Source organism: Elephas maximus, chromosome 3, assembly GCF_024166365.1.
Source record: "Elephas maximus indicus isolate mEleMax1 chromosome 3, mEleMax1 primary haplotype, whole genome shotgun sequence".
Lineage (NCBI taxonomy): Eukaryota > Metazoa > Chordata > Mammalia > Proboscidea > Elephantidae > Elephas > Elephas maximus.
The window spans coordinates 9,529,414-9,541,789 of NC_064821.1; the positions used below are offsets into that span (position 1 = coordinate 9,529,414).

The 12,376-nt window shown below is 57.6% G+C and overlaps 2 protein-coding genes across 4 annotated transcripts in view; one reads left to right on the top strand and one right to left on the bottom strand.

Annotated features, from left to right (window-relative positions):
* Positions 1-76: 76 nt before the first annotated feature.
* Positions 77-10,398, top strand: KHSRP (KH-type splicing regulatory protein). 2 transcript variants are annotated; one of them, XM_049876567.1, is made up of 20 exons: positions 77-445; positions 2,273-2,369; positions 3,038-3,076; positions 3,388-3,427; positions 4,311-4,360; positions 4,650-4,721; positions 5,376-5,433; positions 5,734-5,908; positions 6,046-6,144; positions 6,491-6,589; positions 6,663-6,765; positions 6,979-7,079; positions 7,171-7,315; positions 7,399-7,559; positions 7,648-7,757; positions 8,408-8,496; positions 8,601-8,801; positions 8,914-8,991; positions 9,079-9,239; positions 10,305-10,398. In XM_049876567.1, the coding sequence occupies exons 1-20, from the start codon at positions 188-190 to the stop codon at positions 10,311-10,313; spliced, it is 2,145 nt and encodes a 714-aa protein (XP_049732524.1). In that variant the 5' UTR covers positions 77-187; the 3' UTR covers positions 10,314-10,398. The 2 variants fall into 2 exon arrangements, with proteins under 2 accessions (XP_049732524.1, XP_049732523.1); XM_049876566.1 differs by lacking the exon at positions 10,305-10,398 and having other exon boundaries at positions 9,079-10,298.
* Positions 10,399-10,528: 130 nt separating this feature from the next.
* Positions 10,529-12,376, bottom strand: part of LOC126072000 (adenylate kinase isoenzyme 1-like) — a 28,218-nt gene continuing 26,370 nt past the window's right edge. Inside the window, exon 5 of one of the 2 annotated variants that reach the window (XM_049876570.1) lies at positions 10,529-10,609. In XM_049876570.1, the coding sequence (XP_049732527.1) occupies positions 10,553-10,609 (57 nt within the window). In that variant the 3' untranslated portion in view covers positions 10,529-10,552. Of the gene's footprint in view, positions 10,610-12,066; positions 12,264-12,376 lie in introns of those variants that run through there. The other variant, XM_049876568.1, reaches the window with a different exon arrangement.

Here is a 12,376-nt window from a genome sequence, read left to right on the forward strand (position 1 = left end):
GGCGCCGCCGTCCGTCAAGCCGCCGGCGGGAGGAGGTGGCCCCCTTCCCCCTCCCCCCTCGTCGTCTTCCCAGCCGCTGGGCTCCCAGAGTGCTCCGCGGCCGTGTGGAGCGAGGCCTTGTTCCCGCGTTGAGCCGCCGCCGCCTCCTCAGCTTCTGCCTCCGCGCCAGGCCCGGCCCCGCCGCGCCATGTCGGACTACAGCACGGGAGGACCCCCGCCCGGGCCGCCGCCGCCCGCCGGTGGGGGCGGGGGCTCCGGAGGAGCCGGGGGCGCCGGGGGAGGCCCTCCTTCAGGCCCGCCGGGCGCGGGGGACCGGGGCGGCGGCGGCCCCGGCGGCGGCGGCCCGGGCGGAGGGTCGGCCGGGGGCCCCTCGCAGCCGCCCGGCGGTGGCGGCCCGGGAATCCGCAAGGACGCCTTCGCCGATGCGGTGCAGCGAGCCCGCCAGGTGAGGAGGCCGCGGGCCTGAGGGGCGCGCGCGCGCGCGGGCGGGCGGGGGAGGGGGCGGGGGTCACGTGCGCGCGCGCGGGGTCGCCGTGCGGGGGGTCGGGGCCGCCGCGGGGTCACGTGGGGCTGGAGGCTGGGGCCCGGCCGGCCCGCGGCGCTTCGGGTGGACTCCCCGCGGGTAACCCCCCCTGCACGGGGAGGCGGCGTGTACAGGTCCCCAGGAGCGACCCCGGGATGTGCAGGGGGCCCCGCAGCTCGGAGAGTCACTTTGGGACCCCACCTCTGAACAAACAAGGGTATGCTGCGCCCTGCTGGAAGTAGAGGGTCTTCCTTCGCGGTGGTGGCGTCTTGGCTGTGCCCTCCATCCCGATCAGGGCTATCTTTGCACCCATCGTAATTTCATTTCTGCCTCTTTTCTGAAAGAAGGGGTTTGTGGTTAAAATAAAAAAGTTCTGCTTTTTGAGTGTGGAAAGTGGACAGGGGATCTTTTTGCTGCCACAGTGGGCATAGGGGCTGGCTCGGACCGTGCTTTGGGCTGGAAAGCTGCTCTGTGGCTTGGCGGAAGAGGGAAGGGTCCCACCCCAGTGTTTTGAGGCGTGATGACAACATGGAGGTGTCATGTGCTGGTGTGACGGACCTCCCCAGCTCCATTGTCAGCCTCTGCCTCCTCATGGTCTGCAAGGATGGGGGGAGCTCTAGAACCAGAGGACTTTGCCGCCCTTTCAGGAAGTAGACCCGGCTGGGCTGAGTGAGAGCGCTCTGGGTTGCCCAGATGCCTACGGGACTGAGGACTGGCTCCTCCCAAGGTGGGAGGTCCCAGTAGGTGAACTGCCCAGTGTGGTCTGTGGCTTCGCCACCTCTCGCGTGGGACAGGGTTCTAACACGCGTTTGCTCTGGTCGCCCGCAGAACTGTCTCGATTCAGAGGCAGCTTTGGAGGGGGGTTTGGTGCCGTCTGTTGGGTGGAATAAGGCCCTACGTGGGCATGCTGAGAGCCTTGGCTCGAGGTAAGCACTAGAAAAACCAGGTAGAGGTGAAGAGATAAACCCTTAACTCCGTGTGTGTTCCTTTGGGAAGTTTACAACATCCCAGCAATAAAACCTGGTCTGAGCTTGGCTGCTTTATTGGGGTTGATTTGAAGTTACTCTCCATATGGCTAAGATGTAGCATCCATTCCTAAAGCGGCTTTAGTTTTGGTCCAGCTGAGAATTTCAGATGGCTGGTGCAGAGGTTAAGTGTTTAGCTGTTAACCAGAAGGTCAGTGTTTCAAACCCACCAGGCGCTCAGTGGGAGAAAGCCGTGGTGGGCAGCTTTACAGGGTTGCTGTGAGTCGGAATTGGACTCCACGGCAGTGAGTTTTGAGTCAAAATCTTTTCTAAGTTGTGTTAAATCCAAAGGTTTTGAGGGCGAGACAGGAAGTTGTACTCTCTTAGCATCCCAGAAGAACGGGAGTAAAGTCACAGCCTTCTGGCTCTGTGTTGGGGCTGCTCCGATGAGAATGGAAGCTTCCCCTCAGGGAGCTGACCTGCGGGCCCATCCAGCGCCAGAACTTCTGTTCCTTCCAGAGTCCAGTCAGCATGGGTTACAGTCCGACCACGGCCTAGCCTATGGAGAGAGTGAAAGGAAATGTTGAAATTTGTTTGTATCAAAAAACTCCTCCTTGGAGGTCTCAATCAAGGGAGTCTTCTCTAAATACGTTGGGGGACACTCTCAGGCCCGGCAGCAAGACCCACAGTTTGTCATAAGTCGGCGATATGCTGAGAAGTCAACCCGAGTCCTGTGGAGGGGTGTGTGGTGGTAACTCTACTGTGTTTCCTACTTTGTTTCTAGATCGCAGCCAAGATTGGAGGCGATGCTGCTACCACAGTGAATAACAGCACTCCCGATTTTGGTTTTGGGGGCCAAAAGCGACAGTTGGAAGATGGAGGTAACTACGTGCCACTGCTTTAGCGTGGGAAGAGGGAGCCGTCGGGACAGAGAGCGAGGAGCCTTTGTTTGAGGGTGGCTTGGCGTGGTGGGGGGCACCGCTGCTGTTTGGTCTTTTAAAGCCTCAGCAATCCTAGCTTTGTTCGTTCTTTTTTTTGTTCGGTCTTGCCATCCTGAGGTATCAGGTAGCAGAGACGAAGGTGGATTGTTTGTGATGGGGTCCGGGTGGAAGTTCTCAAGATCCTTCCTCCCTTTCCTGGAGGCTGCAAACCCATGGGCAGTTTTGTGGAGGCCCAGTCAAAAGTTTGGCTGGCCCAGGGGCCTGTGGCATCACCCACAGTGGCCAAAAATGATAACCAAATTGTCAACCAAATTATCGACCTCGCCTCCTTTCCACAGATTCCATCTGACTCAGGCAGGTCTGGCCCGTGGCAGCCGCCATCATTGTTCACTGGTTATAAAGGGCTTTTTGACTTGGATGCTGGTGGCAGGATGGGGGACGTCTGGTCCCTTCTGGGGCTGGTCTCTTCTAGCCACCTATTTGAGCTCTAGTACTGGGGGCAGGGAGTGAGGAGGGGGCTGTTTGCCAGGACAGGTGGCACCAGCATCAGGCCTGAGGTGCAGTGTGGGTGGGTGGGTGCTGCCATTGACATCCTTCCTCTTTCACAGACCAGCCTGAGAGCAAGAAACTGGCTGCCCAGGGAGACTGTAAGTCCACGGGGTGTGCAGGCAGGGGGTGGTGCCAGGGGTGGAGAGGGCTTTAGGGGCTGGGAGCGAGAAACAAAAAGGCTCTCCTTTCTGGAGGCTCTGGATGTTGATAATCTGGGGTTTGTGAGCTGGAGGGATCCCAGAACCCCCAGAATTGAGGCAGAAGTACTTCAAGCATGTGCTTCTCTGAAGATGGCCCCACAGTGCTCATCAGGTGCTCCAGGCGTCTCAGAGCCATGGGGCGGGGCTGTGTCCAGTCTTCGGATTCCCAGAGAGGCGCCGGGCCAATCCTTTGGATTTTCTTTTTGCAGCGATCAGTTCTCAACTTGGGCCCATCCACCCTCCCCCAAGGTAAGATGCAGCTTGGGAGCCCACTGGCTCCCTGTCAGCCTTTCTGATGGACTTGGGTGGGACTTCTCTGTCAGGGTGCTGCACTGCTCGGGGACTTGGCTGACTGGCCAGAGTCACTGCCACAAGTCCTTTGCTCCTCTGTGGGCTTCTGAGGGGGAGAGGCTTGTAGCGATCAGCTGTCATGGGGGAAGGGTGGTCTCAGCCCCTGGGTCTTCCTTCATTGGGCGGGGGCAGCAGTAGGACACAGGCATCTGTCTCCCAAGGAAAGGCTTGACTCTGTTCTCACCCGTCTTCTGCAAATAACTTTTCTTGCACGTTGGTTGAGCTTTTTTGTGGTCCAGGATAGACTTAAATGGACCTGACCTGGTCTATCACAAGCAATTCTACTTTAATTTTGCTTCTTAGCAGGTTGAAAGTTTTGTGAGATACAGCGAAAATGACATATTAGAAAATGAAGTGAGAATGGTGTAAAACCGATGTTTTTACGTTTAGAGTAAGCAGACGTAAAAGTGATCCCATGAGGTTGTTGTTACAGCATCTCAGTGCTTGTTCTTGGCTGGAGTCAGCGGAATAGAGCTGGTCTGCAGGCCACACTGACCCAGACCAGTCAGTTCTCTTGGGACACAGCTGGGGAAACTGAGGCCTCGAGGGGCTAGGTGCCCCGCCATGGAGAAGGGAACCTGTGCTGAGGTCAGACTCTGCTAGGCCTCTGGGGGGGTCTTGGTCCCTGAGTTGTATGCAGCGGAATCTGAAGCTGCAAGTATGGAGGGTGGTCCTCCCTGGAGCAGGGACCGTGGCTGAGAGGGGCCAGGGCCTTCTGTCCAGGAGGCCTCTGGAGCTTTCCTTGCCTGCTCGGGACTGACTGTCGTGTTTCTCTCTGCAGGACTTCAATGACAGAGGAGTACAGGGTCCCAGATGGCATGGTGGGACTGAGTAAGTATGGCTCAGCAGTCAGTCCCCGTTACCTTGGGAGGGACACCATCATCTCCCCTTCTTGGGGATTGTGTCTCATGAGCTGCCAGCCCAGGAGCCGTGGATCTGAAAGGGCCTCTTGTCTTTGCTCTCATTTGTCCCTTCTTCGTCCTCTCTGGGAGGACAGGGGAGCTCTTGAAATGGCTCCTATCCTCCTTAATATCAGCGGGGCTGGGAACCCTGCCTTGTAGAGTCTTCCAGGCTCTGGCTTCCCTCCATCAGTTGGCTTTCCACTTTTCTCTCCCCCTAGTCATTGGCAGAGGAGGTGAACAGATTAACAAAATCCAGCAGGATTCCGGCTGCAAAGTACAGATCTCGCCAGGTATGGGGATCTGGGTTCCTGCCTGGGCAGGGGCTGGGATTGGCTGCACGCACTTAACTTTTGTGGCGACTGTACAAGTGAAGCAAGCTGTTGTCTGCTGAGCGCTTATTGTGTACCATGCTCAGTGCAGTGTTTCAGCTGTTACCGTTCCATGGGGTGGATCTGTGATTGTTCTCATTTTATGGGAACTGGAAGACGTAGAATTAAACACAGGAATCCTTGCAGTGAACTTTTATGTTGCTTTCTAAATGGGAGCTCTAATGAGCACAGGTGGCCATGTTGTTCACTCTTTCACCTACATCTTTGAGCTGCTCGGTACCAGCTTGGCGGTGCTTTCCGAGGGTTTGCTCTAATGTCTGAAGGGCTACGGGTGTAGAGGGTGCTCAGGTGCTCATTGGTGGTCGTGGGGTCATGGAGGGTCACGGCCCAGATTTGGGGCTTTCTGGGATCTACCTCTCCTTCCGCTCCATCTGTTTCCTGAAAAGTTCTGCCTGTTTATTGAATTTTAAGTTGCTAGTTCTTGGCCTTGGTTAGAGCAGCCTGCTGGTGTTGGGGAGGTAAATGGATTTGCCAGGCTGCTGCGTGGTGGCAGGGAGGGCCTTTTTAGTGTCTGCAGACTGGCGAGAGTGCTGACTTATCTCCTCTTCTCTCTAGACAGCGGCGGCCTCCCCGAGCGCAGTGTGTCCCTCACAGGAGCCCCAGAGTCTGTCCAGTAAGTCCCTGGCTTCCCCAGGAGAGGGAGACGCTCGGTCCCTGGGCCTCTAAATCAGGTCCCTCTGGAAGTCGGGAAGAATCCCGTGCCATCTCCTCAATCTCTTCTCTCCAGAGAGCTGCACTGATGCCTGGGTACCCCGGATCCTAAGATCAGGGCCACCTCGGGGATGGCAGCAGTGACTGCTTGTCTTCCTTGTTATCTGTCAGCCACTCGTCGGGGACCCTTCCTTTGGAGTTGGATGGGCCCGTGAATCTGCTCTGTTGTCAAATGGTGGCACCCCATATTTCACCTTTCCAGGAAAGCAAAGATGATGCTAGATGACATCGTCTCTCGGGGTCGCGGCGGCCCCCCAGGGCAGTTCCACGACAGTGCCAACGGGGGCCAGAACGGGACCGTTCAGGAGATCATGATCCCTGCGGGCAAGGCCGGCCTGGTCATCGGCAAGGGCGGGGAGACGATCAAGCAGCTGCAGGTGAGGGCGGGGCCCCTTCCTGTGTCTGCGTCTCCCTTGGCGCCTGGTATCCTTTCTGGCTGTGCCCGCCTGCACCCGCGTAGCCCCCCAGAGGCTGTGTGACAGCCCAGCGCTCACAGTTAACTTTCGTGGTGCAGGAACGCGCCGGAGTGAAGATGATTTTGATTCAGGACGGTGCCCAGAATACGAACGTGGACAAACCTCTCCGGATCATTGGGGATCCCTACAAAGTGCAGGTGAGTGCGCCGCCGGGTGGAGGGACAGGCGGCTCTCGAGACCTGCCTTGGCCGATGACGGGCGTGATGCGGGGCGCTTTTCAAGGGGACAACTGCTTCCCAGCTGTCTGGACTTGAGTGAGTGGCCTAAGCCCCCCACTCTTCCATCAGAACACGGGGTGCTGGCAGTGCCTCGATTAGGGAGGCACTGTGGGTGCGGTGGGCGTGGCACTCGGAAAGAGCCCAGCATGGCGCTGTGTGGGGCTCCTGGAACATGTGACAGGCCTGAGCCTGGTTCCCTGGAATGTGGAGGGTGGTGGGGACACTGGGCAAGGGCTCCGTGGACCATGCCTCTGTGTGTTTGCAGCAAGCCTGTGAGATGGTGATGGACATCCTTCGGGAGCGTGACCAGGGTGGCTTTGGGGACCGGAATGAGTACGGGTCACGCATCGGCGGGGGCATCGACGTGAGTGCAGGCCTCCCCCGGGGGGCAGCAGAGGAGCGGGCCGGAGTTGACCCTGAAGTGGCTCCCTCCGCAGGTGCCGGTGCCCAGGCACTCAGTCGGGGTGGTCATAGGTCGGAGCGGGGAGATGATCAAGAAGATCCAGAACGACGCCGGTGTGCGGATACAGTTCAAACAAGGTCAGGGCCCGGCCGGCCGCCTCCCTGGGTACGGCTCTGAAGCTGCTCGGCCCCACTTCTAGGCTGTTCGACCACGTGGGTGTGTCTGTTCCTCCCCCTCCCACATGACACTCAAGACACCTGGAGAGGTGTAGTGTTGGCCCCAGAGAGGCGGTAGCACGGGGTTTGAGTTTTGCTTTGCTTTTCCACTTGTGTTCTCCCTGCCGGTCACAGATGACGGGACGGGTCCTGAGAAGATCGCGCACATAATGGGGCCCCCCGACAGGTGTGAGCACGCGGCCCGCATTATCAATGACCTCCTCCAGAGCCTCAGGGTAGGTGACCCGGACACCGGGGGCCAGGGTGCGGGCTGGCCAGGCCCTGCCCCAGAGGCCCCTGTGCTCACATGGCTCCCTCATTTTGCAGAGCGGTCCTCCCGGTCCTCCAGGTGGCCCAGGCATGCCCCCTGGTGGTCGGGGCCGGGGAAGAGGCCAAGGCAGCTGGGGCCCCCCTGGCGGGGAGATGACCTTCTCCATCCCCACTCACAAGTGCGGCCTCGTCATCGGCCGAGGTGAGTGTGCGCCCACGCGGTCACTTCCCCCTCCGTGCCCCTGTCCCTCCTTTTCTCCCCTTCACTGCCTGCTGCTCCTGCAGGTGGCGAGAACGTGAAAGCCATAAACCAGCAGACAGGAGCCTTCGTAGAGATCTCGCGGCAGCTGCCGCCAAACGGGGACCCCAACTTCAAGTTGTTCATCATCCGGGGCTCGCCCCAGCAGATCGACCACGCCAAGCAGCTCATCGAGGAGAAGATCGAGGTGGGCTCATGAAGGGCTTTGTGGGGCTGGGGTTTGTTCCTGCGCCTGTCTCCCACCCCTGACGTCAATCCTGTGCTCCTTCCCCCAGGGTCCTCTCTGCCCAGTCGGACCTGGCCCAGGGGGACCAGGCCCTGCCGGCCCAATGGGGCCTTTCAACCCTGGGCCCTTCAACCAGGGCCCACCAGGGGCTCCCCCTCAGTGAGTATTCCTTTCAGCTTCCTGCCGTTTGGGGTATGGGGGCATCTGTGCTGGCAGGAAGAGTGGTGGGACCCATTTCCATTCACCACCCAGAGGCCCACCCACCTCAGGATCCCTGATCTTGGGGACCTGAGGCACTAGTCAGGCCAGCCTCGTGATTTTGTGAGTCGATTTTAACTCATGGCCATCTCGTGTGTGTCAGAGTAGAACTGTGCTCCATGGCTGGTGTTTTTGCTTGACTTTGGAGGTAGATTGCCAGGTATTTCTTCCCAGGTGCCTCTAGGTGACCTCGAACCATCAATCTTTTGGTTAGCAGCCTCGTGTGTGGTTTGCATCGCCTAGGGATTACTCTCATTTTTCAGTAGACACTTATAAAAAATTTTGATCAGCTCTGATTCCAATCTCCGTAAACGCACTTGTGCCGTGTACTTTTCGTGCCTCGTGAATTTGGGGACTTGAGTTTCATGTCCTTGAGCCAGCACAGTCCAGCCCCTTGTGTCACCAGTTGTTGAGTCTGGTGGTCTGGGCCTGGCCTCTGGCCCTGTTCTTACCTTTAGCCCTTTGCCCATCCTTGCTACCTCTTCAGTGCAGTGGCCCCACAGCCAGGAAAGCACCCCAGCTCGTGTGTCTCCCTCTTTTTCATCCTGCAGTGCCGGGGGCCCCCCTCCTCACCAGTACCCACCCCAGGGCTGGGGCAATACCTACCCCCAGTGGCAACCACCTGCTCCTCATGACCCAAGTAAGTAACGGGTTCCCAGGCCAGAAGGGGCCGGGTGCCCAGCTTGGAGGGCACCTGGCTGCCTGCACTCCCCCTCTGAGCCCTTGTTCCGCTTCCTCTGGCAGATAAAGCAGCTGCTGCCGCGGCAGACCCCAACGCTGCCTGGGCTGCCTACTACTCACACTACTACCAGCAGCCCCCAGGCCCCGTACCGGGCCCCGCACCGGCCCCTGCGGCTCCCCCGACTCAGGGCGAGCCTCCACAGCCCCCACCCACCGGCCAGTCGGACTACACCAAGGCCTGGGAAGAGTATTACAAAAAGATTGGTGAGTCTGTGGCGCAGTGGAGGGGGCTCCAGTCCTTGTTGGGAAAGGGGTGAGAACCCGCTGCCATCAATGAGCTGCCCTTTGACCTTTCTGGCAACTCTTCTCCCCGTAGGCCAGCAGCCGCAGCAGCCTGGAGCCCCCCCACAGCAGGACTACACGAAGGCCTGGGAAGAATACTACAAAAAGCAAGGTAAGCGGGCAGCTGGGCGGGGGTGGTGCAGTGAGGGGATGGCAGTCAGCCCCATAGCCCCCCAACTCACCTCTGCTCCCTCCACAGCTCAAGTGGCCACTGGAGGCGGTCCGGGTGCACCCCCCGGCTCCCAGCCAGACTATAGCGCCGCCTGGGCCGAATATTACAGACAGCAGGCCGCTTACTACGGACAGACCCCTGGCCCCGGCGGCCCCCAGCCTCCACCCACACAGCAGGGACAGCAGCAGGCAAGTGGGAACTGCCACCCTCCTCCTCCTCCTTTCTCCTTCCAACCCCCGGCCACCGTCCATCCTGCCTTAGTGGGTAGCGCCGGCAACCCCTTCCCCTGCGGGGTGTGTCCCTGATGCCTGCAGTGGGGCCGCGTGGCCGAGGTCTCCGGGAGCCCCCGCAAGCCGGGGGGCGTATGCGCTGGGTCCAGAGGCTCAAGAAGAGGCCTCCATCGCCAGCCTGCTTGTTCCTGTGTGACGCTGTCATGACGTGGGGGGAGCGCCTGGAAAGACACAGGCGGGACTCTGGAACTGGTGGGTAGTCTGGGGGAGGGGGGGCAACAGACACCTTGGGGGTTGGTCGCCATCCAGGCTTCCAACTCACTCACTCAAACCTGGCCACTTGGGAAAAAAGAGTTTGTTTTCCCCTCTCTGCATTACTTTTTTGATTTTTGTACCTTTTGTTCTTGGAGTTTTAAACCCGTGGTATTTTTCCCCGTGTCCAAGTGACTGTGTTGCAGGCGGCCCCTGCGTGGGGTCAGCACTGGCTTGCTGGGGATGAGGGGAGCCGCCCGGCCCAAGGCCACCCACGGGCGTGACCCCCTGCCCGCCCGCTGCTCGTGCGCGTGCGCCGCTGTGTCCCAGTCTTGTCTGTGAAGTGGGCATGACGATCGTTGCCACCTTCCAACCTACCTCACAGGGGTGTTGTGGGGACACCGTGATCTCAGAAAATGTTGATGTTGTGACGCGCCGGAGCCGCCCACCCTCCTCCAGACGAAGGGCACCCCTCCTCTCCCACCCTGAGTGCTTCCCTGCTCTCGCTCTCTGTCTCTGCGGTCCCTGCTCTCTCCTCCCGCTGATGTGCCTGCTGTGTGTCCTCCCTCTCCACCGAGGAGCCAGGCCCTGGAGTGCCTGACTAGGCAGTGAGTGCGGCTTTCCAGCAGGACACACGTCTACAGGCCCAGGACAGGGCCTCTGACCCTCTTGCCGCTGCTGTTTGGGCCCCTCCACTGCCCCTCCAGCCTCCCACCCCGCCTTCCCTCCCCTCCCCGTAGTGACCAATTCCTGTCTCTTCCCTCTCCGCAGGCTCAATGAATCGAATGAATGTGAACTACTTCATCTGTGAAAATCTTTATTATTATTTTTTTTTTCCATTTTGTTTTGTTTGGGGCTTTTTTTTTGTTTTTTTGTTTTTTTTTTTTTGGTCTGGCGAGAGAGCGATGGCTGCCGCAGGGGGTGACGGGAGCCCTCGCTGTGAGGCCCCAGAGTTCACGGCCCACGCGGGCCGCGCTCTCGCTCTCTCGCATATTCTGTGTGTCTCACATCCTTTCCTTTCAAAATTGGGATCCTTCATGTTGAGCCCGCCATAGAAGATAGCAAGGACTAAATCTCTGCAAAAAAGAGAGAGAGAGAAAGAAAAAAAAAAAACCAAAAGCAAAACAAATTCTATAAAATTATATATATATATAAAAGTCTCTATCCCCCAGCCTTCCTGAAACTGCTTTTCAGGGTAACATGGTTCATTTTCTTCCTATACCACCCTCGGGCCTCTTTCTTGTTTTTAAAATAAACTTTTACAAAAGGAAAAAAAAGTCACTCTTGCTATTTCTTTTTTTTTTAGTTAGAGTTGGAACATTCCTTGGACCAGGTGTTGGTATTGCAGGAAAAGCCCCCCCCCCCGCCCCCCTTAGCCAAGCCCCTCGGCCTCTGCTCCTCTCTCGCTCCTCCTTCCACCCCAGCTCAGCTCCCGCCTCCCTCCCGCCCTTCACCCCCCAGGACTGGTCTGTCGTGTTTCATCAGTTCAAGAGAAGATTGAAACTGAAAAAATGAAAACAAACAAAAAAAATTGTACGGCAGTTTTTACTTTTTATCGCTCGTTTTTAACTTCACAAATAAATGATAACAAAACCTCCCCGTGTCTGCCGGGTGCCGTCTGTCTCTTCCTCTCTGTCCGTAGAGTTTTAAGTAGCGTTTTAAAGCCGCCGTCTGTTCTTTCTAGATGTTGTAAATGCCTGATAATGGTGATTGGAAATAACAAGCTTTGTGTTTGATTTTTTTTTTTTTTTTTAAGACAAAGATACAAGAGAAAATAATTTTCTGCAGGTATATTGTGCTTTCTTAATTTACTTTTTTCCTTTTTTTTAATTTGGTTAAATAAAGTGCTTTTTTGTTTAAAAGCCGCATGCTGGCCGCCGTCGTGTTTGTAGGGGAAGAGGAACAAGGCCTGGCCAACGAGAGCGGGGTACGGTTCCCTCACAGGAAGGGGAGCGGGTTGAGCCCCAGCAGTGCTATCTTCCCCCACCCCGTTTTTCCCTCTGGGGAGCAGGCCCATGGGACAGGTTCCCATGGACGCAGCTTGCTATTGTGCACACCTGGCTCTGGGCCTCCCAGTTGGTGTTCTGGCTCTGTTTCGGGCCTGGCTTTGCCTATTACCGGTAGACCAGGCCTGTTCAGAAAAATGGCACCCAGTGGATTCCGACTTGAGGATCCCATGTGACAGAACAGAATTACCCCACAGGGCTTTCTTGCTGTTACCTGTACGGGAGCAGATCACAAGGTCTGCTGGGTGCTCGGGCACGGATAGGAGTGCGCTAGGGCCATGTTAGCTGCCTGACCACTGTGTATGGCTGGAGAGTCCCTTTTGAAATTAGGGTTGAATACCAATGTTTGAAAATCAGGTTTCACATTTAGAACCTGGCTACTTGGGCCCACAGGCCTGAGTGACAGCAGCAGTGATAGCTGCCCCCTTCCCAGGTGAGGCCGTCAGAGTCACCATGACTCCTCCAGGTTGTCAGGAACTTGCCCCTGTGGGCGTGGTTGTTGGTGACCCAACTCGGGACTGGTCCCAGGAAAGGGTTACAGGAGGGTCGGCCTAGGTCAGAACCTAGGGCTGTCACCGCATCTCACCGCACGGGCACACCCAGGTCCAAGTCCTGCTCAGGGTCCTGGTAAGGCATGGGGCCAGCCCTGTCTGTCTCACTGCAAACTCTCGATGACAGAGCAGCACTTGGCAAAGATATTCTCTGGAGTCTCTTCTGCCAGGATCTAGAGGAAGGGGAGCCAGTTTTGAGTGACAGTGAGGACACTGTCCTGGACACTTCAGATGAGCCTGGGGAACAAATAGGTGCCCGTGCTTTTTTTTAAACTTAAGTGCCCAG

Excerpts from the sequence above, each read along its gene's own strand:
- KHSRP (XM_049876566.1), top strand. The coding sequence starts at position 188 with ATGTCGGACTACAGCACGGGAGGACCCCCGCCCGGGCCGCCGCCGCCC. Across the intron at positions 2,370-3,037 it reads GCGACAGTTGGAAGATGGAG|ACCAGCCTGAGAGCAAGAAA; the intron begins GTAACTACGTGC and ends CCTCTTTCACAG. Across the intron at positions 5,909-6,045 it reads AGACGATCAAGCAGCTGCAG|GAACGCGCCGGAGTGAAGAT; the intron begins GTGAGGGCGGGG and ends TTCGTGGTGCAG.